A 27,048-nucleotide genomic window follows, 5' to 3' on the forward strand; every position below is an offset into this window, starting at 1 on the left:
CTGAAAAAGGTTGCTGACCCCTGAGCTAGGCAGTCCCAAAACATGTCATGCACAAATAGACTTTAGGACCACAATGCAGAGCATATGGCCAAAACTTTACACACAAGCAGTGCTTCTTTTTAAAACAAACAGTTCACTGCCCCTTCACGTGCCAAGCTTTTAAAAGTGCTTCATCCCAGTGGGTATGTGGAGGTAGTCACAAGGTTCTTTAGGTTGTTAGGATATTGCAAAATACTTAGGAGGTGTCTTCTCTGCTTTTGCTTTTTCTAAATTACCAGGCACAGTGCAAGTCCCATTTTTAAGCCCTATTGAGGCATTCAGTGTCTATTTGTAATCAGGATTCTAAACAACACAAGGAGCCTCCCTAAGTACAGGAGGCAGCCCACTTCAGCACTTGATTCTTCAACTCATGGAGGGATGAAAAAAAGCAGATGAGGCTGTGCTAGAAGGAATAGGGCTTGGCAGTGTGTCCCTGCTGTTCCTCACATGACTATGATTGCGCATAGACACTGAATACTCAGACAGGGCGATACTCACGTATAGATAAATGTCAGTAGTTCTTGTTTACAGAACATTTGTGAAAATACATTATTTGGTACAAAACAGTTCCTGGTAGGCAATTTATAAGAGGCCTGGGTTTGTTTTTGTCTAGTGTGTGTATTAGGGCTGGGCGATACCAGCTTTTCAACATCATCGTATATCGCCAGTAAAACCTCGTGGTTTGGTGATATACCGTGATGCTGAAAAAACAAGCTGCATTGGTCTCTGCCCACGAGGCACCGGCTGAAACCGCCCCAGCTCTCACCATGAGAGCTGAGGTGGTTTCACCCAGGCACTTGTGGGCTAGGATAATGTAGCTTGTTTGTGCAGCTCAGCTGGGGATCAGGAAGGCTCCCCCTCCCCAACCGAGACAGCCCCGGTGCGAGCAGGCAGAGCGTTGGGGCTCCTTTAACTGCTTGCTGTGGGAACGGCACCCGCACTCCCCTCAGCTGCACAGTTTCATGGAGCCACCAGCTCACAAGAGCCAGTGCGGGGCTGGGTGCTCCTTTAACTGCTTGGCTGAGGCAAGGTCAACCGCACAGTCCAGCAGTTTAAAGATGCAGAGAAAAGAAACTGCATCAGCGCCTCACTGATGCAGCTTGTTTCTTCCTCTGTGCCATATGAGGGCAGAGTTTGGATGGTGGCTTCACTCAGCGGTATATCGCTGGTGAAACCACCTCCGCTCCTGAGTCCCTCTTCTAGCAGCACCCGCTGGAGGAAGGCACTCTTTACTCCCTCCAGCAGACGGACCCGGTGGCAGTCTGCTCCTCATACTGGTCCTGGGCAATTTATCGCCCAAGTCTAGTGTGTATTTGAATTTTAAAGCCCATTTCTACAGAAATTGTTATATGACATTTACAGTTGGGGGTGGGGGGACCAACCAAACCTCTTGCATAGTTTGTAGATTTACTTTGGCACCAGCACCAAAGGTGATTGACAATAAAAATGCTAAACAATTGCAGCAATGAAAAGCAACAAACAAAACCAGCATCAAGCACAGCGCTATTTTAAAATAGTGTAAAAATTGTCTGTTACTAAAATCACCTTTAAAAAATCCAGATGTTAAAACACACAGAGAAAAACAAACTTCTTAAGTGTTTTGGATAAAATGAAGCACAATTAAAAACTTGGGCAATGTGTTTGATTATGTTCCAGGACACGCTTTTTAGATTTCTGTTTCATGTTGTATAAGGTCTTTAAAATGGAAATCTACCACTTATTTTCTTTGCACAGCCAACTGCAATTAAAAAAAGATTCTTGGCCTTGTTTTCAGAATCAAATTGATTTTTTTCTTCCTTTGCACTGCAGGTGAAAGCTGTACATTGCAAAGCTGGTGAAACTGTCGGGGAAGGAGATGAGCTTGTGGAACTGGAATGAAACTATTTATTTCATATGTTGCCACAATTGACTAGCACCTTCTATGTTCCTCCACAAATTCAAATGAACATTAAGGTAGCAAGCAAATTATGTAAACTAAAACAATGCTATGGTATTTTTTAAACTATCTTAAACAAGAGGCAAGGGTCCATATGGTTTACCTTGCTGAGACTGAACTTAAAATTGCCTCTGGATCTCATATCACTCCTTTTATAAATACCTGTACATAAGGGATTTGTAATTCTCTTCTGCAGTTCTACTGCTATCAAACAAATTAATAAAAGCATTTTTGCATATAAACTGTGTCATTTAAAGCCTTCACAACATTGGGACTTTAATCTAAAACTGGGTCTCCACATGTAACAACAGAAATAATTTTGTACTGACTCCCCTACCTGTATACCAGTTTTATAAAAATAAGTAAAGGGTGAGTTTTAATTGGCCAGTAGGCATGGGGAACCTCTAGCTCATGGGCTAAACTAAGCCTGACAATGATTCTGACATTATATATGACCTCAGGCGTGGGGCAGGAAAAGATATGACTGCAAAGCAACAATCAGGAGTCTTAAAGAAGTTCCCAGTTCTTCCTTGGCAAGTGACACTTGTATTCAGTACCGCTTAAATCTGGTGTGAAATGCAAGCCCCACAGGGATTGGTTTTACTCAGGAGCCTCCAACTGGGAACTCCTGAGTGCAGCTGCTCCCTACTGAAAGTAGGGCTGAAAGCTCATCATGAGAACAAACAGACCCTAGCCTGATCCTGTTTATCACCCCACACCAGGTGCATGCACTGTCATAACTCTTGTGACTGTAGTAGTGTCCTACACAGCAGGTCCCCACATCTAGATTTAATTTACTATATTAATGACAAATGTTTTAAGTAAATCATACTAAGCGGTTTTTTAAGTAATACAAATGTACACAATTTTTAAAATATCTATTACAAATTTTCTCATTATTTACAGTCAAAGATTAATAAACTGAATTTTGTCAAAATTTATACCACTATCACTCTACAATTAAAACAATCTGCCATCACCTTATTTTTACTTGGAAGCCTAACAAAAGCAAAAGAATGAATGGACTGTATAAGAGAGAAAGCTGAAACAAAGACATGAACATAAGTGAGCAATTGTATGTGTACAGCCTTAAATAGTAGGATAATTAATACAATAGTAGGAGTAGCATCGTGTGTCTAATTAATATCAGGAACTGCTCTGCCCTTCAGTTGTACAGCAAGGTCACATTGGGGACTCAAGGAATATAACCAACCTTAAAAACTGCTTTCTTGCAGTTTTCTTGAGAATCTGCCTTCTTCTCTGCTGGCATATTTCAAAATTCTGAGCTATAAATGAAAAGAGGTTGTTGATTCTGTTCAGTAGTCTGTGGTCATTTATGGAGCTGAAACAGGCAGGAAGAGAATGTAAATATACTTAAACCTAATGAATAGAACTCCTGCCAACCTAGCAGTTCAAAAGCACGTCAAAGTGCAAGTAGATAAATAGGTACCGCTCAGGCAGAAAGGTAACCGGCGTTTCTGTGCACTGCTCAGCAGCAGGAGAGGTACATGGCCTTTCTGATCTGCTTGTAGGTCTCACATAGGCATCTGGCTGGTCCGTGTGAGAAAAAGGATGCTGGCCTAAGTAGGCCTTTTGTCTCATCCAGAAGGGCTGTTCTTAAGTTTTTAACTTGTTGTTCCAGAGCAATGCCACTCCAGAACAATGCCACATATCATGAGAGCCTGATGCTCTCATCATTTTTGCCCTCCATGCCCACTTAGAGCACCTGAAAGCCAGAGGACTGGACTTTGAGGGCATCAACAAAGAGAATTCCCTTAGCAAACTCATTTGTCTCACAGTGCTTGATTAATGGATCTCTTACAAGGGCCATTTCCTTGCTTATGTGAAGGTTGTACAGTAATGCAAAAAGCTTGTTGTAAGCTGGAGGTTCTTTATCCCCCGGTTCATTGCTAGAAATACTGCAGTATTTTATCTTTGCTTTGCAAAACAGTATTCCCCCCTCCACCTCTTGATCAAGTTTTAAACAGAGAACTACAGAATTAAAGACATCCATGCATCTTGCATGACTAGGCAAGTTTAGTCTGAAAACCTGACTGTACCCCAAAATATTGGCTTGAAGGCAACTATATTATGGTCTGAAACATTAGTGCTTACTTTCTGTAAAAATGCTAGAGATTTTACTCAACCTCTGGATAATATGTCCATATCAGCTTTTACCTTCCAGTTTCAATCTCTGTTTTCCCTTAGTACATATGGAAGCTCGTGTTTCCCAAAGGAATCATAGTTGTCATAGTAAGGGAGATGTATCCATTCTGGCTGATAAGTGGTGGTGCTATACACATAGCATTCCAGGATGCTGTTAACAGCTGGCGTCCCTTCAGGTGGACTACTTTCATCTTCCTGCTCAACAACTTCAATTCTCACTGGGGTTCGCTGATACATGTCTGGACAACTTTCAAACTCATCAAGGAATTGCAACATCTGGTCATTGACAGCATAAATCTCTCCAGTGACACGGTGTCCCGTTCCTGGGATATTCAGCAAATAAGGAACGTTGTATTTCCCGGCAATCACTAGGGGGTATTTCTCCACTGTGAGCCCCCTGCCCCGGAATCTGGCTGTCCCATTAGCACCATTTATCATGTACGGGTAGTTGGGCTGGCCTTTCTTAAGGGTCCCGTAGACAAAGACACGAACCATTCCTCTGACGAAAGGAACTGAAATAAACAAAAATAAGCCTTGATACATTATCACACTTTGCGTAAACATTGTTCCTTGAAAGCTTGTTATTACAGCAATATTTAGCAAATACGGTTGCTTTAAAACAATCCAAGGAATACAAGCTGGCTATTTTTCTGACTCCAATTATAATTTACAATACAAGTGTCAAAAGGAAGAAAGCAAAGATCATAGCAAAAATAAGAAACAGTTGCTTGTTGTTTGACAGCAAGCACTCCAGTTATCAGTTCACACTGTCCAATTCCTTCATGTAATAGTGTATGGGGTCACAAGATTCGTTATGAACAGGGCCATCTAATCTAAGCAACCATTTTCAGGATCCCATTGTTTTCAGTATGTATGTACAACCCAACTCTTTCTGCAAGTGAGCATGTATGTGGTTGGTTTGGTTACTGTATATGAATTCCAGTTGACATACTCATTACCAAAAGTTATGACAGGCCTTCATGTACATGTACATAATGTGGCCATTATGTACAGTACCTGCCCTGCAATCTGTGTATTAAATATGTCTCAGAAGCAATCTATTTTTTAAAAAATAAAAAGTCATTTTTTAAATAAAGTCTATAAATGATCAATAATTCTAAAACACAATTATTACAATCCCTGTGAATGCAAAGGTGGTAGGTTATTTTAACAATGCTACCTCCTTGGGTCCAACAGATATTAAAACAAATTCACAGGAGGGATGTGTGCAAGTTTGGAATATTCAGCAAAATACTGGACCAGCTCTGGAAATCCATAAGCCACCAAAAGATTTATGTGAAATACACCACCACTTTTGAAAGTAGAGAAAAGGATACAAAGTCAGAGTCACTTAAATATTACTCCCAAAAAACCCTTCCCCCCCATTGGGGTTAGTGCATTTAATTCTTATTATTTCCATTTATAGACCACTTACAGTCTGAAAGAGACAGACACAGAAACACACAAAACATTTTTCATTGCTCTTAGTTCCAAGGTATACCAAAGAGTAGAACAGGCTCCACAATGCCAACCAGAACACTCGGGGGCGACAGTGTCAAGAGCTCTACACACACTCTGAGAGGGCCAGCCTTTAGTCAATTTCAACCTTCAGGTCAGTGGCATCATTCTCACCATGTAAGGGGGACTGGGTTTTTATACCCCAACCCAGCTAGGAGCTGATGCAAGAGGTTGAAAAAAGCCTCATTCCAAGGGCAGCCATTTTCTCCGCTCTTGGTCAGACAAGCCCCTAATTCTTACTCCAGCTTTAAAGCAGAGGTTGAATTTCAGCTTCCTCAAAAGTCAAATTTGCAAGGCTTACACAATGGTCACTGCTCATATCCTGCCAAAGACCTAGCCTTCATTGCATTACACCATTTCCAAAAATGTTTGATGTTTCTCACCAGGAGATTTCTGTCACAGATTGTGACTCTAGCTTTTGGCATGAGTGTGGCGCTAGTGTTTTGCAATACACCTGGCTGACTAGTTTGATGTTCTATTTTGGGAACAGCTTTCCCAGTGTAGGGCAAAAGAGCCTCCAATTTACTAAAGTAATGAAAAGGTTTCCATTTTATTCCTTGGCTACTGTTCAAAGTATTCTGCCTCCCAGATGAACCTTTCTCCCTCCCTTCATGATGTTTCTGTCCAACTAAAGCCCAGAACATCTGATGCTTCCCCAAATTTTGCTATCAGTCATGAACTGCTAGGAGAGACAGTCTCTCCCCCCTCCAAAACAGCAGTTTGGTCTTTAATTGCCAGATGCAGAAAATCTTCAGAAGGTGAGCAGGACACCTGGCCCTCACTTTACACAGAGGGTCATTATGAGGCATATTCAATTTTTTCCTATTCTTTCATAACAGTTCATTTATTTATTAAGGGAGGATGTAGTGCCTATTTTTCTGAATAAAAAGCAGAGCAACATTTCATCATTGTGGTTCAAGAGGTTTACCGGTACTTTCAGAGAATGTTAAGATTAAGAGAGCCAGGGTGATAGAATAGAGAAGAGACTGTGCTTCCAGTCTAGTCATTTCATGGGGAATGGCCATGCTCCACTCGCTCCTTAATTACAGGGGATTCACAAAATACTATCCGACAAGACATCCAATTATTGTGTTCCTGTATTTCCCCTGCAATTTTTCTGTCTTCTTGGACAGTCTTTTCTCATGCCCACTCCCTCAAAATTCAGAAGAACAGAAGGGTTGCTCAGCCTCCCCCGGTGCAGATGTCTTTAGCGCTATTCTCGTTAAAAGGGTGTGGCTTTGATGTGGGCCATGACCTATCGGGAAAGCAAACCTATCGCCACTTAGCACATATTGTGATGGGTGTCACTTAATGACCCAATTTGGGTTCTCCCCCCCCCCCAGTCAGTTGAGGAAAAGCATGATTATAACACCATAATGCTATCATGCTCTGATTATGGTGTTGTAACATCATAAATACCTCACTTTTATGTAATAAAAAACTGGGAAATTATTTTAGCTGTAATTAAAAGCTCAATTTAAAAAGTTAGAATGGGCTCATAAAACAGTAACTCCCATAAGAGTTAGCAGTGAATATGTGCTGGGCAGCACGTGGCCCAACCCACAGCAATGATCAAAACAAAAAAAATTCCAGTAGCACCTTAAAGACCAACTAAGTTAGTTCTTGGTATGAGCTTTCGTGTGCATGCACACTTCTTCAGATACACTTCCTGTGTATCTGAAGAAGTGTGCATGCACACGAAAGCTCATACCAAGAACTAACTTAGTTGGTCTTTAAGGTGCTACTGGAAGGATTTTGTTTTGTTTTGACTATGGCAGACCAACACGGCTACCTTTCTGTAACTGGAACTATGGAAGGCACCACATTGAGCCGCATGAAATGGAAGTCCATCAGTGTATCTGAAGAAGTGTGCAGGCACACGAAAGCTCATACCAAGAACTAACTTAGTTGGTCTTTAAGGTGCTACTGGAAGGAAATTTTTTTGTTTTGACTACGGCAGACCAACACGGCTACCTATCTGTAACCACAGCAATGATGTCACATGTACTGGTGTTGATACAGCATAGATGTAGAAACAAAAAAGTGCACTACTCCCAACAGTGTGCAAAGTCAATTAAAATTCAATTCAAACATTATAAACAGAAGACCTGGCTAGCACAAGGAGCTCTGCCTGGAAGCAACCTAAGACTAAAAAAATTAAGATGGCTTCTCTAAAGGTATGTCCTGATTTCCTTACCTTTTTAAGATTTCTCAGATAGTGTCTACAAGCATGTTGGCAGGGGTGAGCCAGTAGGCATTATATACTTGTGAAACCTGCATACCCTCCAACATTTCTCCAATGAAAATAGAGATGTCCTATTTCTTCATAATAATCATAATCCAAGATATATATAAAAAAATTAAAATCCCTATATAGGGCTGTCTTCAGATGTCTTCTAAAGGCTGTACAATTACTTATCTCCTTGGGTTGGGGTCACATAACTCCATACCTTCCAACATTTATCTTATGGAAAGAGGGACATCCTAAGGAAAAGGAGGACACTCCAGGATCAAATCTGAAACCAGGACGGCTCTGTAAATCTGGGACTGTCCCTGGAAAATAGGGACACTTGAAGGGTATGAACGTGCCGAGTCCCAGCAACTGCCTCTACCAGGGAGTACGTAGGCCTCACAAAAGCCTTTAACAATTCATTTCACATGCATTTCACAAGCCATTCTCTCTTGACACACAATCTGGAAATTACCAGTGTAGCACCTACAAACATGACCCTAGCAGTCCTTGGTTCCATTCCCATCTCCCTAGTTGAGAGTCAGTGGGGACTCATGATCAGAGTTTTAGCCTATAGCTAGGGAGGCATATTCAAATTCTCCATTAGCTAACCAAGGGAATTTTGGGCCAGTCTCTGGCTCCACTGGCAGAGGAAGAGGAGTGTGGGGGGAGCGCATGGCTCCCAGCAGCGCGATCCCGGCAGGGTGCCATTGCGGCTGCCCCCCCCGCCTGTGCTGGGAACCCTGTGCTCGCAGGCGGCACGCCCCGCCCCCACCTGCTCTCTGCCCCCCCCCCCAATGCTGGAGCATGAAGCTATGCCACTGGCTGGCTGGCTCTAGCCTAGCCCACTTCACAGGTTGTTGGGAGGATAACAAGGGGAAGAAAAGTACCATATATACTGCCTTCAGCTTCCTGGAGGAACAGAGATAGAAATAAAACACAGTAAAATAAGGTTGGCAGGGAAAATTTATCAGGCTCAGCTCCTCATACACTATGGAAATTGACAGTGTTTCTGTGAAAACCTTGACACACTCAAAAAGCACTGCTGAAAAATTCCCAGAGTAAAATTAAGCTTACTGGGTCAAAGGGCTGCCTTTTAAAAAAAATACATCCCCTTTGACCACCAGGACTTAACATTGTTCTTATACACCTCAGTGCTGTAGAAATGAATACTATTTTACGAAAACACAAGGCTCTTCTCTCAAAACCACGGTGCTGTCTTTCCAAAATGCCACCCTGTTTTGACCTGATATTTCATCCATTTTCAGCATTGTATGTTTACCCTTCATGACATCAAATGGGTTAAGAGGCTACAGCTTGTTCTCCTACAAAGGAAAGAACATTAATATTGGGTTGCTCCAGTTCCTCTTTGGGAGGAAAAAAAAATCATTATCTTTCAGATTGTGTTTTGAATAACAAACACAGACCCTTTAGGAAGAAACTTGTCCCAGTGGGAATTGAGAGAGGATCAGAGTTAAGCACTGAAACATGCAATTAATTCCCATTAGGGGATTAGGGCACTCATGTTCACTTTGAATCAGAAAAAGTGAATTGTGAATTAAATTGTTCACAACCAAGAGGTTACTTGTCAGAGTTAATAAGTTAAAATATAAAAAGGGGAAATGAAAATGCACATTAAAATCTCCATAGTAAGTACAGCATCTGCCCACAAAAGATATGCTTCATTTACATGAAGCAATTTCTTTACTGTGCATATGAAGCTATACTTTTTGTGGGGGGAGGGATAAGTTTCTTAAAGGGAGAGTTTTCATGACTGAAATCAAAAACAGTTCCTCGCATCTGCAAAGGTTCTGCTAAACATTCTGTGCTCTTATTTTGTTATTTTGTTCTACGTCTTGGATTCTATTCTTATTTGTCTCTTGTAGGTCAGTGTTAAAGTCTGTCGCAAAAGCATGGCAAAATTGGATTTGCATTCCTTCATATATACAGCAAACAAGTTCCACTTTGCACAGTAGCCTATCACCTTTGCCAACTTTATGTTAAATGTCAGTTTCATTGCCTGGTTCTTTGCCATAGCCTTTACAACCAGGCACCTAATGTGAAACGTTTTTCAATTTTTAATCAATTCCATCCATGCTGCAACTAACATGAAACATATCTAGGGCTTATGCAGGGTATTTTTGTTCTTTCCATCCCAAATATTTAGGAGCATCATCAGTGGGCATAATGTCACCTCCTGTTTATTTATTTATTTATTTATTACACCCCTACAGGTCATATCACAGTAGGTCACTACTTTCAGACAATCTCACCACATATAGAGATGAGAACCTTTCTGACCATATTTTCTCCAGCAGTTACAACCAGTGTTAGAAACTTTTCATCAAATGGCACCTTAAACCCAGGTTAAAGTTGCCACAATGGAATGTCTAGACACCTTTTTTTTGCAGTGAAATCTGTTTTAATTTTTTTGTTGCTGTTGTTGATACCAAACAACAAAGGGATCTAACAAAAAAACTGGTAAGTGCAATAACATCATAAAAACTAACACTCTTTTACACGTAAGGAAAAAAGGTAAATGACCCCTGTACAATTAAGTCCAGTCAAGGTACCTATGGGGTGTGGCACTCATCTCGCTTCAGGTCGAGGGAGCTGGCGTTTGTGCATAGATAGCTTTCCGGGTCATGCAGTCAGCATGACTAAACCGCTTCTGGCATAATGGGACACTGTGATGAGTGCCAGAGCACATAGAAACACTGTTTATCTTCCCGCCGCAGCACCTATTTATCTACTTGCACAGGTATGCTTTTGAACTGCTAGGTTGGCAACAGCTGGAACAAAGCAATGTTGGTGGATTCGAACCGCCGACCTTTCGATCAGCAAGTGTAGACCACACCGCCACCCATGTCCCACTTTTTCACGTACCCTGTGTCCACACCCAGATTGTCAGTTTATCACACCCCAACCTCCTTTTAACATTCACTTCTTCCTCCTAGAACATCTTCCCTCTCTATTCCTAAATCATTATTACTTTTGGAGTTGCTGGCACATCCGTCCAACCAAAAACCTACTGCTTGGCCATGGGATGGACGGCAGTTCAGAGACCCACTGGTGATCCCCAACCCAGTTCGAGAAAAGCTGTGCAGGGAACATAAAAACTTGCTAACTGGTTTGTGCTATTTTAGGTGGTCCTAACAACAGAGCCTAGGGCTTGCCAATCAGAAGGTCGGCGGTTCGAATCCCCGCGACGGGGTGAGCTCCCGTTGTTCGATCCCAGCTCCTGCCAACCTAGCAGTTTGAAAGCATGTCAAAGTGCAAGTAGATAAATAGGTACCGCTTTGGTGGGAATGTAAATGGTGTTTCCGTGCGCGGCTCTGGTTCACCAGAAGCGGCTTACGCTGGCCACATGACCCGGAAAAAGTGTCTGCAGGGAAACGTCGGCTCCCTCGGCCTATAGAGCAAGATGAGCGTCACAACCTCAGAGTCCTGAACGACTGGACCTAACGGTCAGGGGTACCTTTACCTTTATCTTAACAACAGTGCAGCTTTTGGGATTTTTTGCTAATGGCTATGCAAATATTTCATATGCTATTCAAAAGTAACAGACTGATTCCAAAGAAATCAGACAAACTTTGAAACCTTCATTTTCTGCAGTCATTTGTATAAAACAACCCTTTCACCAGCATTCGAAGGTTATTTAGCCACCTTGTGGCAAAAATAAAGAATAGTATTTAATACTGAGTTTCATATGAGCTGTCAAAAAACAAAACAACTCTCCACCCCCCAATATCAGGCTTCATAATGGCTGAAATAAAATGTGCTTTTCCTTGTAATCAAAGATCGAAAGTTGATGTTCCAACACTTCACCAATTTCGCCTAGAGAGAAATCAGGCTTTATAATGTACAATATCCTCCAGGACAAAACAACCTATTCAAAAAGATACTGTCATGAAATATTCATAGTGCAGTCATTAAAGTTTAATATCCTGGGAAAATGAGTGAAATCTGTATGTCATCTCTTCAAGCGATTTCTTTTAACTACGACTGACAGCCTATCCAATTGTTGGTACAGCTGATTTGCTTAGGACTATATTTTTAAAAGGGGATGCAAAAAATGACAGAACGTAAAGGCATATTGCGCGACTTGAGAACACCCTTGGCAAACACAACAAGGATCCCCCAGCCAGGCCAACTGTACATTTCAGTCTGTACATTTATTTTAACTAGATAGTTTAATCGTTAATTTCTACTAGTGATTTCTTTTTGGAGGGGCTGGCTAAATATATATCTATGTAATATGAGAGGTGGTATAGTACCCAAGACTGCACAGTGTGAAGACTGTTTCAGTCTAACCTGTCACAACCTCTTAGGCAGCTTTAAGCAAACCACTACCTTCAAACCCCACCTGCCACAATAAATGATAATAAAAGCTTATTACCTTACAGGGTTGTTGTTAAGATTTACATTTACAGAACTAGTGGGAGTGTAATTCTATGAAGTGGGATTTACACACACACACACACACACACACACACACACACACATATGTAAATCCCACTTTTCATTCAAATTAGTGTTTTTAAAACAAAATCCTATCATATATATATGATTTTGTTTTAAAAACACTAATTTGAATGCGCTTTACTTATTTTTCAGTTAGCAGAGGGCCAGCAGTATATGTGGAAGAGAATGTCTATATACAGTCCTGTACATGTGGCAGCGACTCACATACACTGGAGAAAATAAATGGCTGCACTCCACTGGTGGCAGATCCCTGTGTCTTCAGAAAAGTAGATTCTCTCTCTTTGTTCCAGTTTAGTATATTTATACTGTCCCACAGAGCTGAATATGAGTGTAGCTCAGTGGCAGAATATCTGCTTTGCATGCAGAAGGTCCCAGGTACTATTCCTGGCATCTGGCAGGACTGGAAATATACTGTCTGAAACCCTGAAGAACCACTGCCAGCCAGTGTGGACAATACTGACCTGGATGGACCTGTGGTTTGCCTTGGTTTAAGATAGATTACTGTGTTCTTATGTTCCTAACTTAAAGAGAGCCACTGACATACAAGCCAGCTCTCCATTGCCTAGCTCTGCCTTGGGTTTCCATTTTGTGGCCCTCATGTACAGTACACTCGCAACGTATGTGCATTTAACTTGCACACATTCAGCTTTATGTACTTGGCATAAAATAAAAGGGGGTAGATGTCCAGGGGGTGGGGTGGGACTTGCAAAAAGTTGCAGCCTTACTGTACACTAAAACACTGAGAAGTGGCTGATACAGATGAGCCAGCAAAAGTGGAGTGCAAACCAAGAAAGTGTTTATATGTTGCAAAGACCCTTGTGGAGTGCAGTGTGGCTGTGGCACCCTCTACACAGCATCACACACCCCACAGGAGCTCTCACTCAGTAAGCCCAGACCACTCACTGTGCGGAGAGAGAAGATTTTGCCTTAATCTGTCCCCAAATGCAACTCCTTACTTCTCCTAGAGAAGTGAACAGCAACATTTGCTTAAGGGGAGAGGATCTAACCAGAGACATCCCTGGGGTGGACACTGAACCTGCCTCTGTCCGTCTAGTTAGCACCATCCTGAATTCTGTTCTAGAATACCAAAAACAGATATGGAGTAGATGTCAAAGTGCAAGTAGATAAATAGGTACCGCTTTGGTGGGAATGTAAATGGTGTTTCCGTGCGCGGCTCTGGTTCACCAGAAGCGGCTTACTCACGCTGGCCACATGACCCGGAAAAAGTGTCTGCAGGGAAACGTCGGCTCCCTCGGCCTATAGAGCAAGATGAGCGTCACAACCTCAGAGTCCTGAACGACTGGACCTAACGGTCAGGATTTTTGTTAGAGGATTGGGAGGCTTTTGTGGGGGGGGGGGCAGGCCCTCATATTTGTATTAATTTGTATTGGTTTTGATTGATTGGGGGACAGCTGCCCCCCACCAGGTTACACCCATGGATGCCTTCATTTTGGCCTAGTCACATTAAATGTCTCAAAAGGATAGTATTACATTGTACTCAAAATCATTTGACAAATCATTCCAATTCGTGTAGATCCTATGTACATTATTCTGGTGGTTCCAGACATGTTAGAATTGAAAGGTTCGTACAATACAATATAGCATCGTATTTTCCCTTGGCAAAAAAAAAAAAAAAAAGAGAGAGTCCTCACTGTTGGCTCAGGGACCAGATATAGTTACACATTAATTCTTCAGAAGTTTCTGAAAACTGTAGGAAACAGGTGAAAAAACAAAATGTCTTGAACTTTAAACCTGAGCTTAGTCTGTTTGAATAAAGTGAGTTTTAAGGTCACTCTTCACTCAGTACTAACTTTCAAGGAGGACCCACATGCCAGAAGAGACTCCTGGGACTGCATCCTGTTGGTTCTTTGATGCTTTCATTTTGTAACTTGCTATTTTCTTTACAGGGCAGACAACGGGCTTCCTGCTTGGGCCGACCTCTCTCCAACCTCACCAAATACCTCAGAACCGTTTATGGCAAAACACCTTTCTTACATTAGCCAGGGAGGCACCAGTGGAAGCCACGGCCCCTTTGAAATCAAGAGGTTAGAGTCTCCTCTCAGCAGTCGTCCACTCCAAAACGATGAAGTTCTGGTTTGTGAAAACAAACAGCATTGCAACTACTGGGGTGATAACACTGGGCAATACCTATAAGACTGGCCTAAATTGTACTTAACAGGCTGGTTAACAACCCATACCTCTGCAACTGTCCAACATCAGATGGCTTATTTGATGCATTGAATCTGAAACAGGTTAATTGTTTACTTCATTTCTAGCTTGCCTTATGGGTCAAGGAACCCACAAGGGGCTAACAGTATCAAATCATTTCTGAAGACATGCATATCAATAACAGTAAGGTATATTTAAAATGTGATGTGTACAAAATCCTAACGGCAACTTCATTACATCTCCATTATCCCTGAGACCCCATATTTGCACAAAAAAATCCCATGCTATGTCCAGTCTTCCAAGAACTAGAAGTGAAATCTGTTCGAACAGATACATGTTTCTCCCTAGCGTGCAACTCAAATATAGGGATTCTGTTGTAAAGAGGACCGTCTTTCTGAAGTTCAATTCACCACAAGATTTCTGTTGGTTTTATATCAACTAGTAAGGTCTTTAAATAATGTAATCTGGGTTAAATAAAATAATTTGGATTAGAGCACCTGCCTTTTGGGGGACTTCCTCTCAAATCAATGTGATACACTCTAATCTCTTTACAAATGAGAACATTATCTCAATACTATCAATGTATCATGTCTGAACATCAAGTACAGAGGTCTTTTCAGTGGCTACCTATCAGCTGTGAACTTCCTTGTAGTTCTCTATACTTCAGCAGTATTCTGATGCCGTGACATACATTTCTGTTGAGACTAGCATTTGATAGCTGGCAGTTAACCTAAAGGAGAGCTTATTTTAAGCAACTATGTTTTATATCTCTTTCAAAAAAGATGCATCTGCATCCAGATGCTGAGATAAAGAGTTGGAGAGGGACTCAGCAGAGCTTTAAACAGATAAGCCATGCACTCATGGCTGTGGAAGCAAATACAGGGGTATCTCGGGTTACATATGCTTCAGGTTACATACGCTTTAGGTTACAGACTTCACTAACCCAGAAATAGTACCTCGGGTTAAGAACTTTGCTTCAGGTTGAGAACAGAAATCGTGCTCCGCAGCGCAAGGTCCCATTAGCTAAAGTGGTGCTTCAGGTTAAGAACAGTTTCAGGTTAAGAATGGACCTTCGGAACGAATTAAGTACTTTACCCGAGGTACCACCGTATAGTGCTGTTTGGAAAAAGAGTCTTCATTCAAGAGTGTCTTCCTCTGGGCAAAATGAATTCACTGCTAAAGGGCACAGCAGTCATAGCCCTGCAAGATCACCACAAATAATGTATTTTGCTTCATCACTATGTTATGTCCTGTCTCAGAACTACAGAAAAATTCTCAAAACTCAAGTAATGTTTTAGGTTTCTTATTCTGTTTCATGGACTCTTCTATCACAAGCTCACTGCATCAATAATCCTGTTTACCAAGCCCAAATACTGGACTTTGCCCAGTGGCAGCTGAAATCAGTTGCAACTCTAGGCTATTTCTTTCCTTCCTCTGTTAGCTAGTCACCTTAATAATTCTGAATCTCCTATATTTTCCCTTATCTTCATGTCTGGACCTAACAAGATGGTTTTAGCCCAATTTCTTCTTTGAAACATAGTTCACATAAATAATGTAATGTTCAGTTAACATTCTACTTCTTCCATGGCTTCCCCATTATGTTTGGCCGACTGCAAGTCTTTGGGATATGTGTCCGGCTTGCTCCCACCCCCACCACATTTTTGTCCACTGCTTGCTGTGAGATGCGGGGGCAGGTCAAACCACAACTCCAAAGAAAATAAAATATCTATCCCATGGTTTTCCTACCAAATGGATTAAGATGGTACAGTGCCATCTTATAAAACAACTGCTCCCTATTATCACAACTTCTTATTACGACAGAGAGGTTAGTAACAATTAATTCATTACTAACTTTTGTTTAAATGTGGATGTTCAAGTTTCTTTCTTTACAAAACCATATTTTATACTAATCTGTTCCTGTATAGTTCAACTTTGCACCATAATCCAGTGGCTACCTTGCAGTACAGTATTTCAGTTTTATTCTCAATACCACTAAACAACTGTTTATGCTTGCTTGGAGATAGAAATTTAAGATTATTAAAGGTTTATATGCTTCTTTATATAGTTAGTGTCAAATGTAGAACAAACTGAATAAAAGCCTTTCTTATTAATCCATTCACCCTTTGGGGTACAAGGGAACTGCATCTTACACAAGGGTTAGGTTCCAAGGTTTATGAAGTAGGCTTGTTTCAAATGTAAAAATTAACCACAATTTAATCTGTGGTTAATCTGAAAAGAACACTTCTGATGGTCTTCCTGTGTATGCCAAAGAGAAAGGATGTGTGCGTGTGCACAGAAGCCTGTGGTTCACTCTCAGAACACTAAACAATGGTTAGCATTACATCCAAATACAGCCTTTGTGAAGGATATCAGTGTCCAGCAACCATAAAAAGAAGTATGCAAAATTAAACAGACTAGCTACAGAATAAGGACAAGATATATAGCCAAACAGTTGAATAAGCTCTCAGTCACCAATGTAATCTTGTTAGACCTGTCAGAGCACATACACTTGTTAATATACAGTTGCAACAGCAATGTGATGGGTTGCTGCCAGAAAAATACTTCAATATCCAAGAATGTGGAAGAGAACCATAGCTCAGTATTACAGTAACTGCTTGCCAAGCAGAAGGCCACAGCTTCAATCCCCAGCATCTCCAAGTAGGACTAGGAAAAACTCCTATCTGAAACCCTGGAGAGCAGCTGCCACTAGTATATAGCAATACTAAGCTAGATGGACCAGTCTGACTGGACATGATACAAGTTCTCATGTTCCTAGCGATATGGCTATGCATGTCACACACCTATGCCTTTAAGATAACCTTGCAGTTAGGTTAGTCACTTGCCAAGGACGAAACAGGTATTCCTGCTAGACAAGTTGCTTCCAGATCTCAAGCTGCCCTGTGACATACAGGTATACAGACTCCATATAAACACACACACAAAAATTGTCCTCTGCAAGGCTATCCCAAGGACACAATTCATTCACAGAAATTATGTATTTAAAAAACTCAAAAGTGCAGGGAGTAATGAGTGCAAGAAGTTTGAAGTACTGCATAGGCTTCTGTGCAGTACACCCTTGATGATCCCCAAGGAATGCTAAGGGATTAATTAGCAAGAGGCACATCAGAATTCTCTAAAAGATATAATACAGACAAGGTCTTGAGATATGCAGTATTACAATTTGCATGCCAATACATGCCTGAAACCAGATGTATTACCAATGTGGTGCCCTCCAGATGCTGCTGGACTGCAACTCCTATAGTCTCTGACCATCAGCCATGTTGTCTGGGGCTAGGAGCTGTAGGCCAACCATAGGTTTAGGATTTTTGTTAGGGGGGCAGGCCTTTTGTTAGGGGAAGTAGAACCTCAGTTATTTATATTGATTTATATTGATTTAGGAGGACAGCTGCCTCTCCCTGCCCTGCCCCCCAGCTATGCTCTTGAGTCCAACAACACCTGGAGGGTACCACACGGCATTATCCTACAAGGCAAGTGGCAACACATCATACTCATCATTTAATTAACTGTCCAGAGCACCCAACTGAGAATGTAGGTTCTGCACCACATATTAGAAAAGGCAACAGACCATCTTACTCCACAAATTGGTATCCAATCACCAAAAGACCAAATACCAGATTCAGTAGTCTGCCATACCTTGGTTTTAAGGTCTGTTAAAAGCTAAACAGAGAAAGAAGGCCCAACTAAAGGAGGATGATCAAATCCAAACCAGATACAAATATAAAATTTCTGCAATAAATACACAAACCATATAACACTGCTAGGATCAAAAACACAAATCTATGGATATGATTCCCAGGGGAAAGAATTGCAATAATGAAAAAAAAAAATCAGACAACTTGAAACAATAAATTCAAGTAAACTCTGTTCCAACTGTGGTTGTGGCTGGCAGTTATACAAAAGACAAAAAACAGTTACTGTTGTGAAATAAACCAATCAGGTTCACAGCTGAAAGTGCTTGCTTATGTTACAACTACCTGAGTTGATCTCGAAGTTTGTATTACAAGACTAATGCTGACAGATGGAGCCATAAATATTGTGCTTACTGCAAATGTTCAGTCACTACAACTCCCTAAACATTCCCCTCTCCGTCTGCATCCCTACCCACAACTTGCCATTTGATTCTGAGCCATCTTTTTCATTGTCTCTGTAAGGGCTAACAACTTTTTAAAACAACATCTAGAATTAAACTTTGCACAATGTTATGTTAGCTTTCTCTTGAAAATATATACAGTGGTACCTTGGGTTACAGAAACTTCAGGTTACAGATGCTTCGGGTTTCAGACTCCGCTAACCCAGAAATAGTACCTCAGGTTAAGAACTTTGCTTCAGGATGAGAACAGAAATCTTGCTCCAGCGGCGCAAAGGCAGCAGGAGGCCCCATTAGCTAAAGTGGTGCTTCAGGTTAAGAACAGTTTCAGGTAAAGAACGGACCTCCAGAACGAATTAAGTTCTTAACCTGAGGTACCACTGTAGCACTACAAGTCCCTTTGTTGTGTAGCAATGGCAATTATGGCAAACTATTAGTGATGTATGGAAGTGAGAGCTGGACCATAAAGAAGGCTGACCGCTGAAGAATTGATGCTTTTGAATTATGGTGCTGGAGGAGACTCTTGAGAGTCCCATGGACTGCAAGAAGACCAAACCAAACCTATCCATTCTGAAGGAAATCAGCCCGGAGTGCTCACTGGAAGGACAGATCCTGAAGCTGAGGCTCCAATACTTTGGCCACCTCATGAGAAGAGAAGACTCCCTGGAAAAGACCCTGCTGTTGGGAAAGATGGGCACAAGGAGAAGGGGACGACAGAGGACGAGATGGTTGGACAGTGTTCTCAAAGCTACCAGCATGAGTTTGACCAAACTGCGGGAGGCAGTGGAAGACAGAAGCGCCTGGCGTGCTCTGGTCCAAGGGGTCACGAAGAGTCGGACATGACTAAATGACAACAACAAGCACAAGTCCTGCTGCCTTTCACGTTTTCGGCCTGACTAAAGTGTAAGGTTGGAGAGGAACCTTCCCTTTTGGGTGGGGTGTGTGTGTGTGTTTGACATTCTGTTCAACGCTCAGTTGACGTTACCTGCTAAAAATCTAGCTATAAGGCACTACATGGTCTCATTAAACCAGGGGTCAGCAATCTTTCTCAGCCGTGGGCACCACTGTCCCTCAGACTGGTGGGCCGAACTATATTTTGGAAAAAAAATATGAACAAATTCCTATGCCCCACAAATAACCCAGAGATACATTTTAAATAAAAGAACACATTCTACTCATGTAAAAAACACGCTGATTCCCGGACTGTCCACGGGCCGGATTGAGAAGGCGATTGGGCTGCATCCGGCCCCCGGGCTTTAGGTTGCCTTAATCTTTCACTGGAGAAAATGAAGCACGTTTTAACCCCCCCCCCCCAAACAAACACAGCTATAAAAAAACAAAACCCTTGCAAATAATTCAGTGGTTTTATATATTCATAGTCAAAAGCCAAGGTACCTAAAGCAGCAGAAAGCTACTATCATAGGGAATAGGAAAAAAACGCACGTGTGTCAGTCGTAACGTCCTTGCAGCAGTGAACGAGCGTGCAAAAAGAAGGCCTTGACACGCATCCAATTACATCGCGAATAACACAGTTTTAACAGGAAACTGCGCATGCAAAGCAGGTCGATATCGTAACTCGGGCGCTTCTAAATGCAGCGGAACGTATGCGGGTGTATCCGCGTCTAAAAAGATGGGATCTGCTCTGCGCAGCTGCGAGCCGGTTGAGGCAAACAAGCGACTCTCTATCTTCTACAACCCTCGAGAGAATCCGACGCTCGCCCCACGACAGGTTCCATGAGGCGCCAACCAATCTGGCTTTCCTCCTCCTCTCACGTGATCCCCCCCACCCGCGCGCCCCAGCTGGCGCGCGCCGATTTAAAAGCCAACGCCTGAAAGAAAACGGTTGACTAAAAGAGTTAGGCGGGGGGGGGGGGGAGAGTGAGAAGAGAGAAACTGCGCGCGCCTTCTTTTCCTATCCCAAGCCCAACATCACATGACCTCGCTTTTAACCAATAACCTTTTACAATAACCTATAAGGGTCTCCCACTTCTTCCCTCGCGCTCGCATGTTTAAAAAAGGCGGCAAGCCGTTTGAAGAAAGAAGCTCACCCGCCAGTTTGAACAGCCGTGTTTAGAGCCCGGGTCCTAGTGCGCTTGCCAATCGCACAAGCTTGCTCCGGCCGCTTCCGGAGTGCGCCGTTGCCCTTTAGAACCTGAGGGAGTGGGCGGGGCTGCTCGGCGTTCTCTACAGAGAGTTCGTTTAGAGTTGCCATTTCACGTGCTGAAGACGGGGTCGATGCTCATTCTGTGAGGGGGGGGAACGGTCTTTTGACTTTTTAAACCTTTACAAAACTGCAGCGCCAAAACGCCACTATCTTCCCAACATTTCACGAGGAGGAAAGGGAGCCGAAGCCGAGGGAGGATTGATTTATGACGCTCCTATTTGTGACAGTAGGAGCTGTCACCCCAAGTCCCAATGAACTCAACGGAGCTGAGACTGCGCCATCTAGCGCTGGAAATTAGGGCTAAATCGAGCCGGAAGCTGGGAAGTTGGTTATCACTCTTCAGCTGTCCAGCTCTGTGGGCGCCTTCGGCGAGCTCTTACTCCCGCCTTTTCCAAGAGGTGATTGACGTCACGTTTCTTCAACGTGACAGAATTAGCGGAAGGAGGAACGACCGGAGGAAAGAAGGCGGCGAGGAAAGCCGCCGTTGTCTAGGCAACCGCGCGCCTGCGCAGTGTGGCGGGAAAAGCAGGCGAAGGAAAGGCCGAACGGCTCGATAACTTTCTTCACTGAAGGGCAGCGGGCAAGAGCCGGTCGTTTCACCCAATATATGTGGCAACCCCGTACCTATGTCTGCTCACTTGGGAGGTAAGTTCACTGACTTTTGTGAAGCTTGCATGTTACGTGTTAAGATTTTTTATGAATTAAAAAATATATATATAAACCGCTTTTTAAAAAAATCTCTTAAGCTACTCACTAAGTGGTTTTCCACAGGAATTATTGCATTGCTGCCAGAAATGCTTACTCAGAAACTCCACAATCGCTATGTTGGAAAGGCTGCTGTGCCTGTTGGATTTCTGCCTGCTGTGCACCTTCTTACAGACTTGCCACTTTGCCTTCTGACCAGGGACCCTCTGGCTTTAATTCTCGTAGGATTGGAGACTTCCAAACTACGGTCCATCGTGGAGATGCAGGGCTGAGCAACTAACTACACCTGTTGAATTTCTTCACATTACAAGAAGAAGGTGGAAACCGCAGCTTTCTAGTTAGTGCTAGCCTTAGGAAGAGAGGGTTGGGAGGCTAGGACTGAGCAGGGTGGAATTGCCACTTTATAACTAATTTTGCAGTTGGGGTTGCAGTATCAAAATCTTAAAACAAAAAAACAACCTACCTTAAAACAACCTATCTTAAAACAAAACAGAACAACAGTCTGGAACAACAGGTTCTTCAAGATTCTCACCAACCAAATGCACGCTTGAGATATTGGGGGGTGAGAATAGTATCTTTCCGCAGATTTCGAGATACTCTCCCTGTAGGATGTTCAACAGACACTTAGAAACTATAGTAACATATAGAGGGCCTTGATCCTTGCTTGCTGCCTTTGGGCCATATCTATATGTACTTAATATAAGATGAATTGGGGGAGAATCAGAGCTAAGTTTTATGAAGTGCAGATCTCAAATCTCTTATCAAAAACTATTGTATGTACAAGCTAATTTAAGCTTCATGCCAAAGTGATTTTCATCCTTGTCAAGATTGTGAAAAAAATTCTCTCTAAGTTTGAGTAATGGCAATCTGACAAGTTTTCTCCTAGACTTATTTTATCCAAATATTCATCACCTGAACTACCTAACATCAGCTGGAGGGCACAGGCTCTGGCCTACCCCAATCTTTATGTGTAGACATCACGAGAGCCATAGGGCAGGCCAGATACAGAGTTGCTATTACACTAAAAAGCAGACCATAAACAAGTATTGTGCTAGAGAGGATCAAACTAAGTGAGGGGACAATATATATACCCCCCACTTGGTGTAGGAAAGCAGCTGCAGAGGAGAAGCCAAATTTGAGCACCAAAACTTCATGTGGATAAAGATTTTAGCATACGCCCCGACCCCCCAGCTCTGCTCAAAGCAGGTGCTCCCAGTTGTATTAATGTTTCAAAGTTAAACAACAAAACAACCACAGCTATTTAGAAAAAAGTGCTTTCCCCCTTTTCCATTTGATGCATTGCCACTGCCCTTTCTGAAACATTACTTTTATTGTTGTTATTGAGCAGGTTTTATTTTTACTCTTATAAAATCCACAACAGCCAAAGAACAGATGAGGTTTTATTACAAATGTTGTCTTATAAAAGAAACTGGAATGTATTCATTAAAATTCAATGTCATTATCAAGAACTAAAACATCAGTTGCTACCCATTGTCTTCAAAGTCCTCACTTTTTATTATTATCCAGCCATACAGTTTAATAGGCCCCAAAGAAATTTATAATACATCAGAGGCTGACATTCATTGGACATAACACCAAATTGGCTACAAATCTTTTGTTGAGTTCTAAAACAATTATTTCAGTATAAAGCCCATATTTGTTTGTGCTTACAAAAGTGTAGATGCTTATGACAAACCTTGTATCACAGAAATGAAACAATCTTCTGTGCACTCCGCTTTTTAGTAAGTAGATTTAGTAGGCAGCAGTCACTGCTTATTCACTATTTTCAAAAGAGTTTTAACCTCAGAATTTGCACTACAATTTCAAAAGATCCGGTTCCAGCTTTCCAAACAAACAGCCCCATTCAACATCTGTTTACTCAGAAGGAAGTTCCACAGGACTTATTCCTAGGCAAGTATGTCTAGGATTGCCACCTTACATGTAATCCTAAGTACTCTGGTGACATGCAGGTGAGTTGAATTGAACTGGGTTGCAGAGGATCAAACTATGTTGGATATTATCAGCCCAGCAGCCTAAAACGGCACACAGCTCACTTTTGCCTTCATGGCTTTTGAATGTTAAGAGACATGTATGCCTTTGCTAAGCGTATAGCAGGGGTGGTAGGAAGAGACTGAAATTTTCTTCTTCTTATGGGTGGTATCTGACTAAGTTAGAATAGTACCATTAAAATCAATGGATTTGTAGTCATAACTAACTAACCACCTTGATTACAGTGGGTTTACTCTTTGTGTGACTTAGCCATTTACTACTGTATATTTTTTAAAGCCGTATTACTGTATATTTTTAAAGACTTTTTATAATGTTTCTAAATTTAAAATAAAATTCTAAAACTGAATTATAGCAATCTGTCTGACATTTAATGATCATTTTCAAAAGTAGGATCACTTCACACATCACCATTCTGCCCTCCCAAAAATACATATACACACAATATGCCATAAGCATACACGGAAAAATGCCACATATGAATGTAACAACATACTATATTTGTCAGAGTTGGTTGCAGCTCCATGTCAAGTTTAGGCTTGGTTGTATAGCTAAGGTTGCCTCTGCATAATATGTGAAGTAGCCTTTAGGACACTATGCAAAAAGTTTGCCTAGGCAATGTTTTGTAGTTACATTCACATGACAGAGCTGACAGCTAGGAGACACGTTAATTTCAAGTATTATTATACCAACAAAAGTCTAGAAAATGCTGATCTACTTTACATATGCTTTCAAATCAGGAGATCCAAACATTTCCAGGCTGTTAACAAAAAAAGTAAATTTAAAGAAATGTTTCATGCTCTACATAAAATATTAACTCACTATGTTCATACCAAACAAATAGTGCAGGCCAACAGGGATAAGCATCATATGTAAACTGCAGGCAATAGTAATGAATCAGACAATTAATTACATCAGACATCAACAATATTCAAACATTGAACTATTATTAAAATCTTATCCCATCTGAGAAAATGGTCTGTAAGCACTGTTTGTTAGAGGAAATGGCTGAATCATTAAAAAACAAAACATAAAACAAGCAGTGGAAATGATTTCTATTTATAGTTTGTACACTTTTTTCTTGTGTATGTATAAATACATCAACACCATGTTCTTATTGGGGTCATTCACATTATTTTATAATATTCCATATAGCAAGACTGTCAGCATCCTGTGTATTACAACAGTTAAAACTATTTTATTCAAGGGACTGATACATTTAGAACATATTGGGAGCAGTTGCAAATCCTAATCAATTCAGGATGTGCATGCTGTCCAGTGGTTGGATCTTTGTCTCCAGCTCTAGGGGCTAGATTGGGTCCATGTGCATCCGTGTTTTAAGGGTGGTACTGAATCCATAACAAGATAGCTGCCAAAGCTAAGTGCACCAACTGGTACATATATTGTATGAAGAGTTTTCTTTTTTGAAACTCAATTCTGATCTTTCCATTCTGAGAAATATGCTCTATATGGGAAGGATTCTAATGCAGCAATATCTGTCTTGCACAATATACGTAGCAGGACAAAAAAGGACAACATTTGATTTTGACTTTGCTCCTGGAAAATCCAATCTGCAGCAAGAATAAATTGAAGTATGGAAGAACAGATCTTTTTCTGATATGCTATCATTGATTTTTAGGTGAACTGTACCTGTCTGTTAGTGGTCTTTAGGCAATCCCTAAAGCTGGAAAACAGTAGTTTATCTGGGACTGTCAAGATTACACAGGTGGATATCTCAACATTGCATCTAGGGTGCAATGTTGACATAAATCCTTTCTTTGCCAATAAAGATGTCGCAACCACATCTCTTTACTACTTTAGGCTCCAATGGCCCAGATCAGACATTTCTTGCTGCACTTGGCTGCACCCTTAGGGATGTTCCATGTGAAGGATTTTAGAACATGTTAACTGGGCTGCCACTTCTTTAAGGAACTATTAACCCACAGAGAAAAATTAAGTCTGCTATCATCCCCAGAGAAGACTGAAGAACCCTTCATATGCCACTTGGATTTCAACTACTGATACCCTAATGAAAGCTGCTACCAACAAGACAGCAGATTAAAACCTAATCAAACATCTAAAAATGTAATAACCACTGCCCAGCTGAAGCATTACAAGATTCTGGGCAAACTACCAAACATGAAAGGCTTTACAGTTTAAAGTACTCTTGACGGTTACTTTGGGATGCTTGACCATTCAAGTCACTACCTTTAAGCTGTACAACAGCAACTAAGGATAGATTCTGAATCTAAAAACAATTTGAATTAAACTTCAATCCTCAATTCACCATAATTTGTTGAAAATGGTTCATTCTATCCTGTTCTTACCAAGTGTATTAGCAGTGTATTGCGCAAATCCTGCCAGAAGAGCAAACACCCTCCCCCATGTTTCTGAAGCATGGCCTCTCCAAAGATTAACGAACCAACATTTGTGCTCTCAGCAATTCACTGGGTCACTTCTGCATCAGAATTCCTGCATCAGTAAGATGTATGCACGGGCAAAATAAATTATATTTCTTTTCCACATAATTGTACTGTGGTACATTCACACTCCACTGCTACATGCATTTTGAACATGTCCTCCTTTTTATTTGAGTAAGTTGCCCCTACCAGCACAAGTGCTCCGAGTATAAGAATGTAAATATTCAACAGGTTTTGAAATTGGGTCAAAAAGCTGAAAGCATAAATACAAACCTTTCAGTTCTCCAAATGAAAATTTCAAAACCAGCGTTGCTTTTTATTTTTTGTAAAGAAATTTACTTCTGCCACTAGACTTCATGAAACATTTTGAGTATTTGTTGCTGGTGCTATAATTATTGGGTTATTGTTGTGGTTTTTTAAATGACAGTATGACTGAATGCTTCTCTCCCTGATTAGTAGCCATGTTGCCAATAAATGGTATGCAGTACGCATTCAAAGCCTGAGAAGAAACCTCAGACATCGCCTTTTTTCCCCAGTTGGTCCAGTTTCCTTTTTAAAAGACTATAGTTTTCCCTGGTCCCAGCTGCTGTGGGGTCAAGCTTCAGAGAGATTTCATAGTGTTTCTTGGCTAAGTCAAGATTTCCCCAGCGATGGTACAGCACAGCTGAAACAGCAAAGAGGAGTTTTTGTTAGCAACATCGTTGAAGGACAGACAATCTTGCCAATTACTTAGAAAACATTAAAACATTTGGTTGGCTGCCGGCATGGTGGCAGCCTGCTCTGTTGCCAGCTGGAGGGGACACGTTTGGGAGCTGAGCAGGCCAGGGAATGACAAGAGTGGATTGTGCTAGAGCCATAAATTGCTGTTTTTATCAGGAGAGCTCATGGCGGTTTGCAAGCATGGCACAAAAGAGCCAATTTGCCACCACTGACATGCAGCCACCTCTGGGCTGTAGTGTGCTGCCTGGTTGGTCTATTATACAATGCATTGAGCTTTGCATTTTTGGAACTCCTTTCTCTAGGTGGCAATTTGTTTAGCAAGTAGGCAGAATAGAAATCTCGGCAGCAGAATAATGCCTTAAAAACAGTAGTTTTTAAGAC

At 41.6% G+C, this 27,048-nt stretch overlaps 3 protein-coding genes and 1 long non-coding RNA gene across 22 annotated transcripts in view; 2 read left to right on the forward strand and 2 right to left on the reverse strand.

Moving 5' to 3' along the window:
• The window catches only part of PCCA (propionyl-CoA carboxylase subunit alpha), a 236,867-nt gene extending 234,650 nt beyond the window's left edge, over positions 1–2,217 (forward strand). For both annotated transcript variants that reach the window (XM_083735288.1, XM_083735287.1), the window contains exon 24: positions 1,849–2,217. In XM_083735288.1, coding sequence (XP_083591414.1) covers positions 1,849–1,917 — 69 coding nt within the window. In that variant the 3' untranslated portion in view covers positions 1,918–2,217. The remainder of the gene's footprint in view (positions 1–1,848) is intronic.
• Positions 1–20,828, reverse strand: part of GGACT (gamma-glutamylamine cyclotransferase) — a 48,716-nt gene extending 27,888 nt beyond the window's left edge. For 8 of the 15 annotated variants that reach the window (XR_014563414.1, XR_014563415.1, XR_014563416.1 and 5 more), the window contains exons 1-3: positions 20,700–20,828; positions 4,154–4,653; positions 3,189–3,317 (exon numbers count right to left, since the gene is read on the reverse strand). Coding sequence is in view for 4 of the 15 variants with exons in the window: in XM_083735391.1 (XP_083591517.1) it covers positions 4,163–4,636 (474 nt within the window). In the remaining 11 variants the exon portion in view is untranslated. Of the gene's footprint in view, positions 1–2,790; positions 3,318–4,153; positions 4,654–20,046; positions 20,333–20,699 lie in introns of those variants that run through there. The other 7 variants (XR_014563412.1, XR_014563413.1, XR_014563421.1 and 4 more) reach the window with 5 other exon arrangements.
• A 502-nt stretch (positions 20,829–21,330) lies between these two features.
• LOC310842999 lies at positions 21,331–23,876 on the forward strand. The gene is made up of 2 exons (XR_014563435.1): positions 21,331–21,460; positions 21,587–23,876. It is a non-coding gene; the product is annotated as an uncharacterized lncRNA (long non-coding RNA).
• Positions 22,903–27,048, reverse strand: part of TMTC4 (transmembrane O-mannosyltransferase targeting cadherins 4) — a 68,286-nt gene continuing 64,140 nt past the window's right edge. For all 4 annotated transcript variants that reach the window (XM_083735282.1, XM_083735281.1, XM_083735283.1 and 1 more), the window contains one exon: positions 22,903–26,611. In XM_083735282.1, coding sequence (XP_083591408.1) covers positions 26,460–26,611 — 152 coding nt within the window. In that variant the 3' untranslated portion in view covers positions 22,903–26,459. The remainder of the gene's footprint in view (positions 26,612–27,048) is intronic.

This window comes from Podarcis gaigeae (genome assembly GCF_964106915.1).
Source record: "Podarcis gaigeae genome assembly, chromosome: 4".
NCBI lineage: Eukaryota > Metazoa > Chordata > Lepidosauria > Squamata > Lacertidae > Podarcis > Podarcis gaigeae.